This window comes from Sarcophilus harrisii, chromosome 3 (genome assembly GCF_902635505.1).
Source record: "Sarcophilus harrisii chromosome 3, mSarHar1.11, whole genome shotgun sequence".
Lineage (NCBI taxonomy): Eukaryota > Metazoa > Chordata > Mammalia > Dasyuromorphia > Dasyuridae > Sarcophilus > Sarcophilus harrisii.
The window spans coordinates 68,436,663-68,457,477 of record NC_045428.1 but is presented as its reverse complement, the minus strand read 5'-3'; the positions used below and the strand labels follow the sequence as shown (position 1 = coordinate 68,457,477).

The 20,815-nt window shown below is 33.5% G+C and overlaps 1 protein-coding gene across 3 annotated transcripts in view; it reads left to right on the top strand.

The window, feature by feature from the left end:
• SPAG16 (sperm associated antigen 16) overlaps nucleotides 1-20,815 on the top strand; it is a 1,146,423-nt gene that overhangs the window by 813,082 nt on the left and 312,526 nt on the right. For all 3 annotated transcript variants that reach the window (XM_031958103.1, XM_031958102.1, XM_031958104.1), the window contains exon 15: nucleotides 552-678. In XM_031958103.1, the coding sequence (XP_031813963.1) occupies nucleotides 552-678 (127 nt within the window). The remainder of the gene's footprint in view (nucleotides 1-551; nucleotides 679-20,815) is intronic.

The window sequence follows — 20,815 nt, the reverse complement described above, 5'->3', positions numbered from 1 at the left end:
ATTGTCAATACCATCTTAGTGATTCACATGAAACTGCTACGAGCTTGAGAAAAGCAGACATTTCATCTGTTTTTTTAGAAATTGTTTTTATTGTTATGAATTCCATCAAAAGATGAACTCTTTGGTTAACACTGTATTGTTTTTAAACTTTCTAGCATCATCAAATTGGTGGAGGTGGGAGGAGGATAATTTCCCCTAAAGCTCAGTCTGTTGAAAGATTTTCTCCTGAAACAATATGTTTCTATATGTTTGAACTGAATGATTGTTTTATAATTAAAGACAAAGTAAACTATGCAATATTTTAGGTACTAGGGATATTTTGACCATATGTTGAAGGAACCTCAAAGTCCAATATGCTCATTTTACAGATAAGAAAAACAAGGTGTAAGTATATTAGTGAATTTATCAAGATCACTGTGGTCTTTTCTAGACTATAGTGATTTTCTACGATTTAGTGTATAGATTTTTCTAAGATTTAATGTACAGATTTTTTAAAATGACCCATAGTAGTACAACTTTCTGACTAACATTTTTTCTCTTATGCTTTGAAGGGCCACATGATTGCATCCTGTGACACTTGTGGTGTAACAAAAATATGGGACTTTCGGAAACTTCTACCAATGGTGTCTATTGATATAGGCCCAAGCCCAGGCAATGAGGTGGCCTTTGATTCATCAGGTAGGATCTTTTATTCTCCTTTGAGATAAAACTAAAATTTAAAATTTTGATTTTGAAGAATTCTGCATACCAGTTTCTACCCTTCATCTTATTGGCCCTATTCATAATTCATTTGCAAATTCATATCATCTTTTGATGTGTGGTTATATAAATTCATATACATAGATATAAATATGTATGTCTATGTGTGTATATATTTATGTGTGTTTGTATGTGCCTATATATGTGTGTCTAAATATTGATGGTCAGTATTAATTACCTTCTTCCATCAGGACGTGGTCATCTTGGCTTTTCAGTGCAAAAAAATTATGGCTAAGATATGCATATATTTATAATATTTGTGTTATATATATATATATATATATGGAGAGAAAGGGAGATGATGATGATGATGATAAGAGACAGGATGCTAAAAATGAGGCAGGAATATTGGACACAATTTTTTCCTAACATGCATCTAGAAAAATTTTCTAAACGGTGACCTATGATTCAAAGGCCAAAATTTAATTATATGCCATTGTTTATCATATATTTGTGGAAATATAAATTCATGTACAAAGAATTCATTGTCAATTTTAATTTTTATATTCTTAGAAGAACTTAATTTTTGGTTTATGAACTTAAAAGTACTTAATTTTTAATACCTTATAGATATACAGGATTTTTATAAATGTGTATCTTAACTGCTTATATTATTAGAACTTTTGTTATCGCCAACTTCTGACTTCTTTTTTTCAGTCATTTAATGACAGTGTTGTATAATCCCAAATTTCTATGGCATTTTCCCCCACCAGTGGAATTTCTGGAGTTATTAATGATGATGATTATATGATACTTGATATAATGTACCATGATGTGAATATAATTGTTCATGGATGTGGTTGGTTATAAATCCTGGAGCAGCATTACAATAGCTCGATATTTAGCAATATTTTTTGACTTTTTTTTTGTTATAACAGATAATATAGAGTGCAGGACTTTTATACTGAGGGAATTATAAATGGATCACATCAGAGGATAGGACAAGCCCCTTTGAAGAGACAAAGATAAAGACAGACTATACATAGTCAGATAGTGGGACACAAGTAGACCCATAATTAGAATTAATCACTTTCTTTCATCAGTATTTGTTCATCTTGGTTTATCAGTGCAAGAAATATGGCTACAGGTTGTATAATGACATAGAACTTTTATTTCTTCATGAATATATTGTCCATTTAACTGAGAACCTTAACTTTTGAATCTAATATGCAAATAATTTATGTAGTTATTAGTGAACCATCTTAGAAAATAAGATATTGACAGCTATGTCCATGTTGGTGATGATCATTTTATCAGTTTTCAAAGGAAGATTAGTTTTTTCAGAAAAAAAGATGATATATACTGAATCAAATGTATGCATATGTGCATGTTTGGGAATATACATGCACCTCTGTGTGTGTATGGAAAAGGGGTACAATGTATGTATAAAAACATTTAGATTTAAATAACTATTAAATTCCATAATATTTACTTTCAGTTGCTCCTATTCATCTTTGCCCTTTAGTTTCTCTCAGTTATCCAAAGCAATCTCAATAGACATTAGACAAAAAAATGTCATCTGCATCCAGAAAAAGAATTAAGGAGACTGAATATAAATCAACACATGTTATGTTCACTTTTTTCTTTTTTTTTCCCTTTCATAAAGCAATGTAGATTAAAAATAAATAATCTTCCTATATAAAAACGTGTGACTACAAGAAACCTCCTCCTTACCATGTCTGCACTGCATATTGTACAAGTAGAGTGGGGTAGGCTCAAAAAGGACATTTATAGTTGAGTAAAATGAGAAACCTAGTGTAATCTTAATTGAATTGGGATTTTTAATAACATGCAAACCTCTATTGTTTAGGGAGAAAACTTAGATCTTTGGTTATTCTATATCTAATTCCTAAGCTTTATATTTAAATTCATAAAACTTAAATTAAAAAAGAACATTAGTTTCAATCTTCCACAACTCCATTACATTATAGACTAAGAAAATAAGGAAGGAAGCAAAGTGGCTTGCCCGAAGTCATACCAGTCAATCAATGTAGTAAGTATTTATTAAGCAGTCAATTAATTAAGCCATTTTTCAAGCCATCTATACACTCAGTGCAAGACAATGAAGACATCAAGTTCAAAACAAAGTAGTCCTTTCTTTCAATCTACCAAAGAAGATAAACTAAATGTTATATAATTTGGTGTGGGGAAACACTAACACCTGGGGTGGTAAAAAAAAATAAGAAAGAAAAGAAAGACTTCATGTGGGAGATCACAGATGAGCTAAGCATTGAGGGAAATGTGAGTATGGATATGTAAAAAAAAAGAAAGAAAGAAAGAAAAAAGAAAAAGAATGTGTTCAAGGCACGGGTTATAGCTTGTGGAAAGGGAGATATATGGATAATGAACAGCAAGAATGTCAGTTTGACAGGACCAAAGAATAATTAAGGAGCCTTAAAGGTTCATTGTAAAAAATTTTAAATATCAGGAGTTTTCATTTGACCTGAGAAACTACACGAGGAGCATTTATTGAGCATGTGGATGACACAGTCAGACCTGTGCTCTGGGGATATCTCTTTAGATGCCTTTTGTGAGATAGGTTATAGAAGGCAGAGAGACTAACTGGAAAGCTATTGAAATAATCTAGGCAAGAAGTGTTAGTTGCATGAATGGAAAGAAGAGAATGGCTAAGAATACTGTTGAGAGAAAATCAACATGGCTTGACAACTGTGAGATGTGGGATAGTGAGGATTCTGAAGATGGCTCTGAAATTGTAAACCTGTGTTCACAATTTATTTACTTAAATGTGACCTGAATAATGGTCAAATGGGAAGTTCAGAAAAGGGGTAAGTTGGGGGAAAAGACAACTAGTTCTTCTTTAGACATGTTTAGTTTGAGAATCCTATGAAGCATTAAATTTGAAATATACAATATCAATTTGGAAAAGGAATCTGGAGCTAAGAAAAATGATGGACAGCTATATCATGCATGAAAGGTAAAATGTGAGCTAAGTCTTGAAGGAAGCCCAAAAACCTAAAAGAAAAAGGTGAAAGGGCAGAACGTCATAGGCACATGACTCAGGCTTTCTGCCCAAAATAAAATACTTTTCAGATATATAATTCAGTGCAACCCCTTCCTTTCTTGACTTTGGCAAATGTTTCAAAAAATACTATAAAAGAGTTGTTTTTCCCTTAGTTTTCTTCATATATTAGCATCAAGTTAAAAAAAAAAGAAGAAGAAGAAGAAAGAAAGAAGAAAAAAATCATGAACAAGCTGATTATAAAAAGGCCTGGAAAGATTTACACAAACTGATACTGAGTTGAAACAAGCAGAACCAGGAATACATTGCATATAGTAACAGCAACAATGTTCAATGATCAACTATGAAAGACTTGATTCTTCTTAGTGGTTCAGTTATCCAAAGCAATCCCAATAGATTTTGGACAAAAAATGCCATCTGCACCCAGAAAAAGAACTAAGGAAACTGGAGGTAAATCAATACATGCTAGGTTCACTTCTTTTTTTCTGTGTTTTTTTTTTAATTTCTCCCATGTCTTTTTTCCTTTTGTTCTGATTTTTCTCTCCTAACATGATTTATAAAGTAATGTGTATTAAAATAAATACATTTACTAGAAGAAAAATAAGAATGAGACCCTTATTAGATGTATCCATTTCAGCTTTAAATTTTAATAGAGAGGAAAAATGAGTATTTTATGACAAATACTCTAAATTTTAGGGAAAAAAAACTTTTAAGAGTTAAGAAGAATAAGCTAAGATTGTGAGGTCTGTAAAATTTTCTCACAAATGCTCTCTTTTCTCACCTTTGTCTCCTGGCTTTCTTTGCTTCCTTCAAGACTCAGGTCAAACTGCCCCTCATGCATGAGATTTTCAGCATCTTCTCCACATCCATTTCCATCAGATATTGCATTCCATTTATACTGCATAGTTCCAAATTGTAAAGTTATTTACCTGTTGGCTCTCCCATTAGATTGTGAGCTCCTCAAAGGCAGGAACCTTGACTTTTTTTTTATATCCCCAGCACTTAATACACCCTAGATGTTTAATTGAGTCATGTTAAGGTCTCTTCCCCTTCTAAGTTGTTATTCTGCAGCAATTCTAGCTCATTGCTAATGTTCCTGAGGCAATGGACTTCCTTCTAGACCTGTATGCTCCATGCTCTCTCCATAAAAATCCCTTTTCCCTCGGTTGTACTTTCCTGAATTTCTTTCTACTTCTCTGACCATTCTCTCTTCTCTAATGTCTTCCTGTCCCCTATATATAGTAATCCTTGAAAGCTTTGTCCTCGCCCACCTTCTCTAGCTAACCTTTCTTAATGATCTCCTTCTTACTCACAAGTAAAACTATCATCTCTATACAAATAACTCCCAAATGTATATCTCTAACCAGAGATTTCTACTTATTGAGCTCTGGTAACATAACAGTAACTACTAGACATCCAAATGGCACAGAAGACTGGGGAGTCAGGAAAATGTCAGTAAGGGTCCTTCCTCAGGCACTTAAAAATATGTGACCCTGGGCATCTCACTTAGCCAATTCCACCATCTGTTTTCTTCTCTATAAAATAAATACACTTCACAGGGTCTTGGTCAGGAGCAAATGAAATTTATTTATATATCTATTTACATCCATCCATCCACCCATATATATGAAAAACTTTACCAACCTTAAAGCACTTTTAAATGTTCGCCAAGATGTTCTGGACATCTTGATCTGAATGTTCTGTCAGAATCTTAAACTTACCATAGTCTAGGTTATTGGTTTCCAAATTGGGGTCCTGAAGTCATCTAAGGTGGCTCTTATCTGAACCAAGAATAAGTGATTGTTGCTCAATTAGAGTTTAAATACAGTTCACATCTCACCACTCCCCATAACAGCCAATTTTTGGACATGCCTCCAACACACCTTTACCTGTCTTTATGCTCCAACACCTCCAAATGCACCCCATCTTCCCACTGTGACTGCTTTATAAACTTCTCTGTTTTGCTCTAGGAGTTAGCTCTCAGAGTAGTCAAAACAAATGTGACTATTACAGGGCATTCATAGTAGATTCTATTGGAAAAATTCTTCCCCTCTCTCTAACATATCTATATCTTTATGCCAGACTATTTTGTGGTTGTGTCAATGGCCCTTAGAGATTAATCTATGACTCTTTCGGGGTCCTCAAACTACGGCCCACAGGCCAGATGCAGCAGCTGAGGATGTTTATCCCCCTCACCCAGGGCTATGAAGCTTCTTTATTTAAAGGCCCACAAAACAAAGTTTTTGTTTTTACTATAGTCCAGCCCTCCAGCAGTCTGAGGGACAGTGAACTGGCCTCCCATTTAAAAAGTTTGAGGATCCTTGCAAAGGCAATCCTAGTAAAATAAACATTTTCTTCAAACTCGCTTTCATTTTTAATGTAACTGTGAGTTATATAGGATGAGGAGGTATAAATGAACTGAAATGTGTGATGCTCAATTTATTACATATTCTTTTTCCCAAAACCATTTCTATCATAGACTGTCCTATTTGAGGGCACCATCATCCTTTCAACCACTAAGTTTCTCATGTTTGGTACCATTGTCTCTATGTTCCCTCAAGCCACATATTCAGTCAGTTGCCAATCCTACAATTTTTATCTGGACGTCTACCTATTTACACAGCCACCGTCCTAGTTCTGATCCTTAGTACCTCTTATATAAACTATAACAAGAGTTTCTAATTTATTTCTCTCCCTCAAGACTCTTCCTTTTCCAATCTAATTGCTACACAGCAAAAAGTGATTTTCCTGAAGCACGGATCAGAGCATGTTACTCTTCTTTTCAATATACTCTAATAGTACCCTATTGACTGGAGGATGAAATGCCATTTCAATTATATCACCTTGTTTAATTCCTATTTTGTTTAAAGTTTATAACATGTAATTATTAATATGGAAGTATGAATACATGATTTATACATAAATATATACATTTTAGAAGATGAGCTTATTGCTTTTTCCTTAATAATGGGATGCAATCAAAACTATTTGGAGACCACTGAGTCAGGTCATCCTCTTTCCTTTCAGACCTGTTTTTCCTAACTTACACCACTATTCTCTCAATTTTTCATTTGAGTTTTTCTTCTCCTTCATCCTTGTATCTAATTAGTTTCAAAATGTTAATTATATTTCATTTATATCTTTTCTTTTTTACTATAATGTCAAGGAATTTCTTTTATTTATAATGATTTTATTACTTTTATAATTAATTAACACCATATTTATCATTGGGCATTGAAAAAAAATTGGTGCTAATTTGAAACAAAAGTTGGATGTCTTCTTTAACTAGTAGTGAGATTGCTAGGAAGCAGGTAGGGAAGCAGGAGAATAAATGGGAAGAATTTTTAATGGCAAAAAGAGAAAATTTTAAAAGAAGCTGTTTTACTAAGCATTCAACATGGAATAAGTAACAAATAAGACAAGAAAGGTTAAACATAGTGAGAAAAATTATGAGATCACATAGCTCTACTGTGAATATTTATAGGAACATGTTCTTTCAAACAGAATTATGATAAATAACATTGGTTTATGAAAATAATTGGAACAAAACCAGAAAGTCAAAATTAACGTTGAAGTACACAAACTGCATGTGAATATATTATGCTAATAACCAAGTCTGTATTCCAAGGGCAAAATAATTGCAGAACTTTATAATATAGCTGTAATGCTTTGCCATATCTGGGATTAACAGAAGAGGAACAGTGAAATCAACACTTTGGGTTCTCCTTTCTAAGATTCCATCAAATACACATTGAGTCATTCCACCTATAAAGCATGCAACAACTGAAATAGAACTGGTCTGTGAGTCAGGAAATTATGGTGTTAATCATGATGGGCCTGCTTTCTTGATCTGAGTAACGAGGGCTCAAATTTTCTCATCTATGAAAGGGTAGCTTTAAGCTTAATGAAATTTAAAGTCCATTCCTCATAGCATTAAAATTCTGTGATATTACAGCATTGATGTAGCTTTTTATAAATCTATGCATGTATTGATTGAATATATTTATACAAATGAATATGAATACATAAATATGCACCATTATATTTGAATCAATTTCCGATAATTTTATTCTGGTTGATAAAGTAGAACTTGGTGAGTTGGGTGTGGTAAAATAGAAAAATCCCTCAATTTGGAATCAAAAGACTTGATCTGTTATATATTGACCATTTGATCTTAAGTATGTCACATAAGTTCTCAAGCCTCAGTTTACTTCTCTGCAAATATTCCATAGTGATATTTTTGGTGTGTTATGGGATTTTTGTGGGAATCAGAGATAACATGTAAAACATTTTATATACTGTAAATCACAGTATAATGCCAATTATTACCATAGTAAAATTTTTCAGCATTCAATTTACATCCAACTATATAGTATAATGAAGTTTTGAAGATACTAAAAGCATCTATTATCTTCTTGCCCAGCAGAGTGGATGGAATACTAGAATGGGAAGAAGGAAGCCCTGAGTCTGAACACTGCTTTGAACATTTAGTAACTATGGGGCCTGGGCAAATCACTTATCTTTTTTCCATATTCAGTTTACTCATCTGAAAAATGAGATTAATAATGGTATATGCCTTCCAAGGTTCTTATGAGGCTTAAATAAGAAAATATAACTAATGTTTTGTATCTTAAAATATCATACATTTATTAGCTATTATTGTTTCAAAAATGAAAAATGAATTAGTCAAAAAGGTAAAGTCCATCTTTCAGTTTAACAACTATTTACTTATCATCTACTATTTTCAAAGGGTTTGATTGACTCAATGAAACCTAAAATCTTATAGAAAATATAATTTCTGCTCTCTAGCAACTTAAAATTTAATCATTAATATTCTTAGACAAAGTCACCCAGTATTTAGTAGTATAATAATGCAAAAATTCCATATCTTCTCTCAGTTCAAAATTCATTATGGTTTCTGATTAAATGAAAATTATCAACATTGTATTAGCATCTTCCAGCCTACCAAAATGTCATTCTACAAATGAACTTAAAGACAAAGCAAAGTAAGTTTCATGTTAAATAATAACTTGGGCATATCCACTCTAGGAAAAAAAAAGTATGAAAATACTAAAGAAAATATATTTCATATATATCAAGTTGTTTATAAAAGTGTTTAACTTGTTCTGCTTGACTACAGAGAAAAGACTAACGGGCAAATACTGTACAAAAGAAAATTTCGTCTTTCTTTTTATAAAAACTTGCTAACAAGTAGAGCTTATTAAACTAAACATGGAGTAACCAGTCTTGGGAAGTAGTGGATCCTTCCTTGTCTGAGATCATAAAACAAAGTAGAAAAAAATTCTTGTTCAAATTTATGCTCAATTAAATGGACTGACAGCTCAAAAATATATTTTATATATGTATGACTAAATGATTTACAGTAGGAAAAAAACAACAGGTTACATAGGTAGTAAATAAGTTTTGAACTCATTTTAAATAATGTCTGACTTTTCTTGATTGGAGCTTTCTTGGCAGATAGTGGAGTGGTTTGCCATTTTCTTCAACTCATTTTACAGATGAGAAAACTAATGCAAATAGGGTAAAGTGATTGACCCAAGGTCATAAATTTGAACCAGGAAAGCACCTTAGAGGTAATGGAATCTAAGCCTCTCATTTCGCAAATAAGGAATCAGAGGTTTAAAAAAAAAGTTTTAAAGGTTAAAGTTATACAATTGACTAGTGTCTTTGGAAGGATTTAAATAGATGTTTTTGTAACTTCAAATCCAGTTCTCTATTCAGTATGTCACATAGCCTCACTAGACAACTCATAGACTCATTAATATCATTTAATGAATAATAAAATCAGCTAGTTGGTGCAGCAGATAGAGTGTTGAGCTTGGGATCAGGAAGATGCATCTTCCTGAGTTCAGATCTGCCCTCAGACACTAATTGGGTGAACCTGGGCAAATCACTTAACTCCATTTATCTCAGTTTCCTCATCTGTAAAAAGAATTGGAGAAGGAAATGGTAGACCAATTCAGGATCTTTGCCAAGAAATCCCAAATGGAGTGAGAGGGTCACACACAACTGAATGATTCAACAGTAATAAATAGTGATGGATATTAATGATTTTTAATATTCATTGATAATAATTGTAGCAGTGTTGATGTGGTCAAGATTGCAATGCCTAGTTCAAAAGATAGATTTATTTAGGGGAATAGCTTAAAGACAATATGAAGGGGCAAAATATGGCAGATGTGGCAAATAGGAAATAGAGTTGGGAGAGCATATAGAGGTGGGAGAAAGTCATTGACTCACAGGTTAGACTGATCAGAGTCAGCTAGAGTAAGGAGAATGACGCCAATAAAGGAAAGGCACTATGAGGAGGGAGGGAGAGAGAGAGAGAGAGAGAGAGAGACAGAAAGAGAGAGAGGGAGAGAGAGAGGGAGAGAGAAACCTTATGGTGGATGTAGTCCTAAAAGAATTTCGTAAAGATCTTCATCATAAGCAGATATTTTATAGGAGGAATGCAGCCTTGGGGGTATTTTCTCAGGGAGACCAGAGAAGTAAAGGCAGGAGCTCAGAGGATCAAGAAGCCAGGTGGTAAACCAAGTCCTCCACCTGCCTAAAGATATGCTAATTGATATATATATCAACTCCAGAGTTGTTTAAAGATACCCAAAGATTGGGGGTTGATAAAGAGTTCCTTCCTAGAGAATCCAGGAATTATCTGATAATATCTTCTTCCTGATAGGTGAAGGGAGTAAGTCCCATGAGAGCAACAGAGAAGAGAGAAAGAGACAGAGACAGAGAGGGAGGCAGAGAGGGAGAGACAAAGAGAGAGGTGGGAAGAGAGGAAGGGAGGAGAAAGGGAAGAAGGGATAGAGAGACAGAGAAACAGATAAAGAGAAAAGGAGAGAGAGAGAGAGAGAGGGAGAGGGAGAGATGGAGAGAGACAGAGACAGAGACAGAAAGGGAAAGAGACAGAGTGAGAGAGGAAGGGAATATCTTGGTCTCAGAAATAACTTGAGCTGGGTTCAAATTCTGACTCTGATATTTCCTGACTATGTGATCCCTGAAAGCCACATTATCTATCCCCACCTCCCCCCCAGGTAATTCTCTAAAACTGTATACATTGAAAAGCAGGTATCCATCTCCTTTGGTAAAGAAAGTTTCCTCATTAAGAGTCATTTACATCAATAAAAAACAAATCTCGACCAAAAACAATTAATAATGATGATAATTATTTTAAATAAAAAATAAACATAGAGTCATAGAATCTCCAAGTCAATAGATACATCAGAAGTACTTTAATTCAACTCATATTTGAATTCTCCCAACATCTTCAATAAATATCTTCTCTATGGACAGCATCAAGTGAAGGAAAATGCTCTACCTTCTAATACAGTTTATTCCTTTTTTGTACTATTCTAAGTCTTGGGAAAGTCTCCTCCACACACCTCATTTGAACCTATATTTATCTTATCTACTGCTCTTAGTTATATTCAGTATGTTTTCCATAAAAAAACAAAAATATGAAACTTATGTCTTGAAATAAACACATAAATCAAATACCTAAATATGCTTGTAAGAATTATGATTGTAAAAATAGGAGTTCTGTCTCTTCTTCTGTGCTCGGAACAAAACAAAAAAATTGTTAAAAGAGATGCTAGCAACCGCCTTTTACACATTCCTATTTATGTACTAGACTCAGTATTAAAAGTATTGCTTATGAAGTATATAGATCATTGATAGTTACAGATGTACCCTCCTGTTAGTACATATTTACAAAGCCACATATTTTGAAAAGGCCAAACATTCCCATTTTATTAAACAGACCACAGTAATCGAATGCTGCATCTTTTTGCATGAATTCACTATCTAAATAATATTTTTCTCTTGGTGTCTTTAGAAATGTTATACGTTTTACCATTCAAGAATTTATTGCCATTTCTGAAAATGTTAAATGGAATTGTGTGGCAAAAGTAATAAAAATGAACTGAAGAATTTATATATACTTACCTTTTTCTCACATTTCACATCTTTTGGAGTTTACATAGTTTAGCTTTTTTCCCCCTTTCTTCATAAAATGGTAGTCCTACTGGGTCATTTGCAAAGAAGTCACATACCTGAAAAAAATACAGTTGCTGTTCTTTGAGCCAGATGGGAACTTTCCAGTAGAAAGCTTATCAGCATCAGATAATCAAAATGGGCAAAATTTTCTACCATTTGGAAGAAAGCCAAAACATTCTCTACAGGAAAAACTACAATAGAAATGCTAATTTGGGAGAAATGACCACAACAGAAACAAGGAAATCTATGATATACTGAAAAATCCTTTCAGAATATAGCAATATAACTCCAAACATATACATTCAAATATGACGTCTCAGTGATGCATGAGTTTCTGATCATATAGCTTATATTTTACTGGTTTATATTCAAAAGAAAGATTAGGATCAGAATAGGACAATACACCCATATAACAAAAATCATCTAAGCATACCAATGTAGTTAATCCAGAATGAGAACTAATGAGTGATCATATTTAGCATAAGATCTTTGCCTGAAACATCTCAGTATTGGTGATGTAATAGGGTTTTAAGAAATGACTTGCATTATGGGATTTCTAGTTCAGAGGTTCAGGGATTACCTTTCAATCCTAAAAGAGATTTGTTGCTATTTGATCTTTGAGCTGAAAAGCAGATTTGAATCATGACCAGAAATTCTTAAAGGAAAGCATATAGTCTGGAGAAAGTAGCTAATTAGGGGAAAGAGCAGAGACTGAAAGAAATGAGCAGCAGCAGCATCTGGACTGGAAAATGATAGCCCTGGTGTGCCTAGAGCTTAAAGAGTTGGGCTGGAAGCAAGTGACAACACGTGACCAAAAATCAAAAGGAGAAACTAAAGGAAAAACGGAAAGGAGAACTTGTAAGATGAGCTGAAGAAAAAACAAAACAAAACAAAACAAAAAACAGTCCTTTGGACCTCATAAGCACTTGGGAAGTGCTTGGGAAAAAGTTACTTAACCAGCATTTATTAATCACTGACCATTTGCCAAATACTGTGGTAAGTACTGGAAATACAAGCAGAAAAAAAGATAGTTGCTGCCCTCAAGGAGCTTGCATTTACGTTTCCTTCTATGCTATTATGTTGTTTGTTCTTTGTTCTTGAAGAATATGAAGACATCAGGGAGGCAATGGTCTGACATACGAGTTGGATTTAAGTGAGGGAGAGCTGTGCAAGGTCACCTGTCTCATTTTCCCCATCAGAGCCATCTGGGTTCAGGGACCAGATATAGATCAGGACAATGGAGATGGTCCTGGTGCCAAGAAGCACCTCCACATGCTGTTAAGTTTCCTCTTATTTAGTATTGTCCCTCTATTAGAAAGTAAGCTCCTTGAGGGGCAACTATCTTTTTTCTGCTTGTATTTCCAGTATTTATCATAGTATTTGGCAAATGACCAGTCCTGAGTGCAGCCTGGAGATGAGTGAAGACATGGATGGACTGGCCATTGTCTTTAGATGCAGGTTCTTACACGTGTCTTCCATTCAAAGAAAGGCTACAGGAGTAGAGAGTACCTCCAATGTTTGAATCCCAAGGCCAGAATGAGCTTTCAGGATGAAGAGGTTTCTGGGGCATGGTAGAGGAAGTCCCAAGTGCAGCCTGAAGAGGAAAGAGGACCTTTTAATGAGCTATCAGTTGAACTTCCCTCTTCAAAGAATGAAGTTTCAAAAAATGTCTGCTTTTTCCTCAACCTCCCTTCCTTAATAGAATGTAATATACTTTGCTAGTTTCTTTTATTTAAACATTTCCTGTATCCTGATTTGGCCTCAAACATAAATATATGCAAAAAAGAGAGCAAAATGCCTGTCTAAATATTAGGAATTTTCCTAACTGGGGACTCAGCTATATGATTATTATACTAATAATTTTCCATACTCTATAAAACAGAGCATTAAAGGAGATCCATGGGCCTGAAGGCCATTACATTGACCACTAGGCTAAAAGTTAACTAGTGGTTATAACTGATTGAGTAGTAATGCAAATATTGCTCAGTCTGTTTGTCTGCATCTGTGATTTCATCCATTTAAAAAACCCTGCTCATGGACAGTTTCCTCCATCAAAACCGACTGGCAACTTTATCGCCCAGAATACTGAGATTTTCACATAGTATGTGTCAAAGTGATTTTCTTTTTTTTTTTTTCTTTTTTTTTTTTTAATTTAATAGCCTTTTATTTACAGGATATATACATGGGTAACTTTACAGCATTAACAATTGCCAAACCTCTTGTTCCAATTTTTCACCTCTTACCCCCACCCCCCCCTAAATGGCAGGATGACCAGTAGATGTTAAATATATTAAAATATAACTTAGATACACAATAAGTATACATGACCAAAACATTATTTTGCTGTACAAAAAGAATCAGACTCTGAATTATTGTACAATTAGCTTGTGAAGGAAATCAAAATGCAGGTGTGCATAAATATAGGGATTGAATTCAATGTAATGGTTTTAGTCATCTCCCAGAGTTCTTTTTCTGGGTATAGCTAGTTCAGTTCATTACTGCTCCATTAGAAATGATTTGGTTGATCTTGTTGCTGAGGATGGCCTGATCCATCAGAACTGGTCATCATCTAGTATTGTTGTTGAAGTATATAATGATCTCCTGGTCCTGCTCATTTCACTCAGCATCAGTTCGTGTAAGTCTCTCCAGGCCTTTCTGAAATCATCCTGTTGGTCATTTCTTACAGAACAGTAATATTCCATAATTTTCATATACCACAATTTATTCAGCCATTCTCCAACTGATGGACATCCATTCAGTTTCCAGTTTCTAGCCACTACAAAAGGGCTGCACAAACATTCGTGCACACACAGGTCCCTTTCCCTTCTTTATAATCTCTTTGGGATATAATCCCAGTAGTAACACTGCTGGATCAAAGGGTATGCACAGTTTGATAACTTTTTGAGCATAGATCCAAACTACTCTCCAAAATGGTTGGATTCGTTCACAACTCCACCAACAATGAATCAATGTCCCAGTTTTCCCACATCCCCTCCAACAATCATCATTATTTTTTCCTGTCATCTTAGCCAATCTGACAGGTGTGTAGTGGTATCTTAGAGTTGTCTTAATTTGCATTTCTCTGATTAATAATGACTTGGAGCATCTTTTCATATGACTAGAAATAGTTTCAATTTCTTCATCTGAGAATTGTCTGTTCATATCCTTTGTGTCAAAGTGATTTTCTTTAGGTCCCACATATCACTCCCATATTCAGGAAATTCCAGTGGCTCCCTATCACTTCTAAGATCAAATTTGAAACCCTCTGTCTGGCATTTGAAATCCTTCATTAATGGATATCAGCCCAACCCCTGCCATGTTTCCAGTCTTCTTGATTAGGTAACATTTAATTCCTTGCACTTCCATAAAAATGACAGGGCATCTTTCAGCTTCAGATGTTTTCTCCTGTTGTCCTCCATGCCTAGAATGTTACTCTTCCTCATCTCCATGTCCTTTCTTCAAATAGTAACTAAAACTCCATACTTTCACAGGAAACCTTTTTCTAATCTCTCTTAATTCCAGTGTGTCCCCTCTGTTCATGATTTTCCTATTTATCCTGTATGTAACATGTCTGTCCGCATGTTACCTCTCCCATCAGATTGGGGGCAGAAAGTGTCTTTTTTCCTTGATCTTGACCCCAAGGATGTTCATCTGTGCGCCATGTTTTACGGTCTCTCATATACAGCAAGTTCCCAAAAGGATTTTTTTCTAAAGGATAAAAATCATTACAGTACTCCTTTCCATCCTATTTTTACCATCAAATATATCTGTGTGTATCTAAATACACAAATGCACACAGATGGGACAGCTAAGTGGCACAATGGATAGAGCACCTGGCCTAGGCTCAGGAAGACTCATCTTTGTGAGTTCAAATCCAGCCTTAGACACTTACTGCTTTGTGATCCTGGGCAAGTCATTTTACCATGTGTGCCTCAGTTTCCTCATCTGTGAAATGAGCTAGAGAAGGAAATGTCAAACCACTCCAATAGGTTTGCCAAGAAAACACCAAATAGAGTCACAGAGTTGAAATACAAAATGATAAACAGCTAAATTATGTTTACACCATCAGTATGAGATATTTATTGTAAACCTATTGTAATGTATATATATGTATATATATATATATATATATATATATATATATATATATATATATGAGATACACTCAAAAATATTCCAAAGTAACTATTTAGAAATATAGCACAGCTGAGTACATATTATAAACACTTGCCTGGATGTTTTTGTATAGAAGAATATTCTCAAGGTGAAACATTAAACATTATTATTGTTGTTAATAAAACCAAAATTAAATATCATCAATATTTAATTAGAAAGGAAAATGTAGGTCAATATATGGTTCCAAATTTATGTTTCATAAAAGCTGAGAATTTAAACAGCATAGAACATTTTCTTTCAAGCTTAGGATGTTGTATTTGCACATTATGTATTGTATGCAGCAAAACTTTCTTAAAATTTTTATTTTTTTACTTAATAGAAATCTAGGTTCTCTCTCCTCTCTCTCTCTCTCTCTCTCTCTCTCTCTCTCTCTCTCTCTCTCTGTTTCTTTCTCTCTGTCTCTCTCTCTCTGTCTCTGTCTGTCTCTCTCTCTCTCTCTCTCTCTCTCTCTCGTGTGTGTGTGTGTGTGTGTGTGTGTGTGTTTTGAAGTAATCAGGGTTAAGTGACATACTCAGGTTTACACAGCTAGTGTTAACTGTCTGAAGCTGACTTTGAACTCAGGTCCTCCTGACTTCAGGTCTGGGACTCTAAACATTGCATCATCTGTCTGATCCCAGGCTGGCTTTCAGAGGTAAATATTTTATGTGCTTGGAATCTAACATATAATAGGTCATAGACACAAAAATTCCCAATTTAATCTACAAGTAAAAGGTGTTCTCAGTTATCTATGAATATAATTTTCCCTCAATTAAAACAAGCAACTTGCTTTTGAATTAGTGTCTTCTGATTTGTTTATTTTTATAGATTCAAGCTTATCTGAATGAGACACATTTTGAGCATAGACAAGAATGTTAGTACCTTCCATCTCTAATGATCTATAATCAAATGAATATATAAATTATTATTAGTATTTAATTTATATGGACAGAAAACATGTAAAGGTGTTTTAAGAAAAGTTTGGTTTTTTTTTATACAAGTTAAATATCCACCTTAAATTGTGTATAGAAATGAGTTTGCTTAGTAAATCCACAATTTGGATTATACAAATATAAACTTCACCCCAGATCATACAAAAATGATGACAAATTAAGTATTAATGAGATCTAAGTTAATGAGATTTTGAATATAAATAAGCATGATACTTTTGTAAGAAGCAAGATCTTTTCAAACACTTTGAGGCACTCAATTGAATTCAATACCTAGTTTTAAAATTCCTACTGTGTACTAAGAGAGAAGATCATACAATATTGTAGAGAATTAGAATGTATAGGATTAGCAGTGTAATAAGTAAGTTAGACAATGGGCAAATCACATAACCAAACTGCATCATGTAACTATTTAAGTTCTTAAATTACACAGGTAAATCGTCAGTCTTCATAAAAAAAAAAAAAACAAACAAAAAAAAAAACTTCCCATGTCATGAATTTTTCAAACATAAAATCATAAGTATAAATTCCAATAAAATAATAATAATAAAATTTTAAAATATTGTCCTAGATGCAAACTGTCTCTGTTCTCAAAGATACCTTATGTATATGAATATATATATATATATATATATATATATATATTCTTTTTAGTCTTTTGATTTTGTTTTAATAGTTCTTATTGTCCAATAGAATCATTTGCTCCTATTTGATCCATTCTAATTTTCAGGGAATTTCATATTTGAGCAAAGATTAATTCCCTTTATAAATCTTCATTACATAGCTCTTGTTTCATTTTCAGTTTTTCCTATAGCACTTTGATTTCACTTATTTTTAAAGTAAAAATACAAAACCCAACTCTTGCTTCATCACTTCCAGTAATACTATTTGAATTTGTGTTTGGCTCTTTTTTTAATTCGTCTTTTTAATACCAATATTTGACTGGCATCATAGTATGACTGAATGTTATATTTATGTGCAGTTATAAAAATATACATGATATACAGCATACAAAGGGGTTGAGAGCTACTTCGTAGCAAAAACTGACCTGAAAAATAAATCGAAGAAAAAAGAGTCAGAATAATTGGATTACCTGAAGACCATAAAGAACGCCTTCACATCATATTTAAAGATATTCTTAAAACTAGGAGGCAATGTAGAAATGAAAAGAACTCACTAGACTCTTCCTAAAAGAAAACTTAAAACAAAAACTCTACAACATAGCTGAGTTGCAGAGCTTCCAGGTCAAAACAAAAATATTTCAAGCAGTTAACAAAGAAAGTGTGCCTGGACAAAGTTGGAATGGCTGCTTAAGGAAACTAGAAAACTAGAAAGTCCAGAGATCTTTCCTTTTAATTGGAGAGATCATACAAAAATGGGAATGGTATCCACATGATGCCTCTCTGAGCCAGAAGGTTTCAGGAATGGTTAGTGGAGTAGACTGATACTTCACATTTTCCCTCATTAACAATAATGGTACAGATGATTTGATCATGGTTCTCCCGCTCTGTTGGAAGATATAAGGTGGGGGGAAGGGGGGAAGCTGGTAAGAATGGAAGTTTCTCCAAAGGTGAAAGACAACTTGTGAAGAGAAAGAGAAATTCAGAAAACCAGGAAGAATATTAAACATGGCTAGGGATTTTCCTGAAATTGTGATAAATGAATGACCAGACATAGTTTGTAGAATGAGAGTACAATTAAATCAAAGAGGGCCCTTAGCAGTCAGTTTTACAAATGGGCGTAGTTTAAAAAATTACAATATCATGTCCAACATTCTGGATATAAGTTTCTCCAAGTTGGACCTTCTATAACAGTCAACATGACTCCAGTCAGCAGTCAACATGAGTCCATAAAAAAACCTTTTTATTTAATTAGTTCTGCTAAAGTGTGCCTTTTTCATTTTCAAGACTTACTTTAGCAGATTTTGTTTTCATTGTGTAATATATATGTATGTAGATATATATATATATATATATATATAAAATCTACATAGATATATAGATATAAATCTAGATGTATTAGTATTAGCATTTTTAAAGCCATCAAAACTTTAATCCTTCAATCCTCATGTGGGAAATGAACTAAAGTAGCCAAAAATATTTAGATGGTTTTCCAAAAAAAGTATAAGAGTAAGAGCAAAGTTGAATATTCAATCATCTTTACTCTGTCAAGCTGATTCGGAAATAGGATATTCCTTTAACACAAGTTACCAGGAAATGAATGTGCAAAATCATGTGGAACAAATGGCATGTCATTTGTGGAGGACAGAGCTCACTCAGTTGGTTCTTGAAATAAGAAGCTTTCATATTTATCTAAAATTGAATTTTAAATCAGTGTTCAAATATGATTTTCACAAACCTGATTGGGACCCTACTTAGCTCCTCATCTTTATTGTAGGGTGTAGGGGAGCAAGTACCACAAAATTAGAGTTTTCATGAATCCAGGAAAAACATGAGAGGATGATACAACCTTTAGATACTATGAAATCTCCCTTTGGTCATGGTGGGTTGGAGAGAGACAAGGACTTCTTTCCATCCATCCCCTAAGTAGTTTCATCTCAGGGTTCCAGCAAAAACTACTCAAACTAGACTGATCTGCTTTTTTAGCAGATCTGGGATTCCAAACTGGCTATGATTTTAGCCATTCCCTCAGAAAGCCGGGATCAATATCCATATATTTTCTATGTGACATCACCTCATTTTATATAATGATTTGAAATTTCACCTCTTCCAAATTGATTAAGAACTTTTTCTGCAAATTTGTGCTTTTGACAAATTGAGTGATTGATTTAACCAAAGTATCAAGATATTTATAACTATTTTATCCTTGTTCTTTACTAATTTTGTAATTCAATAAAGATATATTCTCACTGGATAAGATAGTAAAGAATAGATAATCTTGTTAGTTACATTGATTCCGGGACTGGGATTTGGAACACACTTCTCTTGCATATAGCAAAAAGAACATTCTCAAACAATATCCCATTTGACCTCGGTTTTCTAATTTCTGAAATGAGAAGGTACGATTTGATGATTTTTAAGGTTCTCAGATTTTAATTTAAATCTCTAAATGCAAGATCCTACAATCCTTATAATAAATCTGTAATGTATACAGAACAAGCATCATTATCCAAATTTTGCTTATGTGAAAACTGAGAATCACAAAAGAAAAATCAATTACCTCTGGTCACATAGTTGTAAATGGTAGAACTTGGACTGGAAATAAAATCTTTTGATTCCTAGTTTAATGTTCTTTCCTATTTTAGACTGTATATATATTCAAAGAAGCAACATGTACTTTAATTTCAAATATTTAATATTTTTATAGATTTATTATTTCACCCTTTTTTGCTCATGCCTACAGCAGTAGTATAACTTCCTCATAGTTTTTGCTAAAGCAATTGATTTAATGAATTACAAAGGTCTTTTTCTCAGTTAAGAGTTTCCCAGAACCATTTGATCATGATTTGTTGACTACCAGATATTTCTGAAAAGCTGTAGTGCCCATTATCAGATACTGAGGTATTATAACATTTCTTTAACAACAAAGATAGAATTCTAGTTCAACAAATTAATGCTTGTAACTCATCTAATAATTATGATAGTTGACATCCCAGTTAATTAATGATTAAATAAAAGTCCTGTAATTAGTAATAAGAAAATATTAAATATTTTATTGTAATATTCTACTATCATGCTACAAAAGAAGAACAGAGTAAAGAGCTCATACTATCATCTTTGATTATATTGAACGAACCCCATTTGAAGCAAGAGATTTCATTCATGTGGGTAATCCCTCTACTCACATATAGTTCTTCCCTGCCACCTGTTAGAAAATGCTCTTCAGGAATTTCTTTGACCAAAAAATTCTCTTTATCTCAAGAGACAATCTTCTGATGATGAACCTCTTTGAATGTAGTGAGGCTGATTGTTAGGAAAAAAAATGCTGTTGATTGATG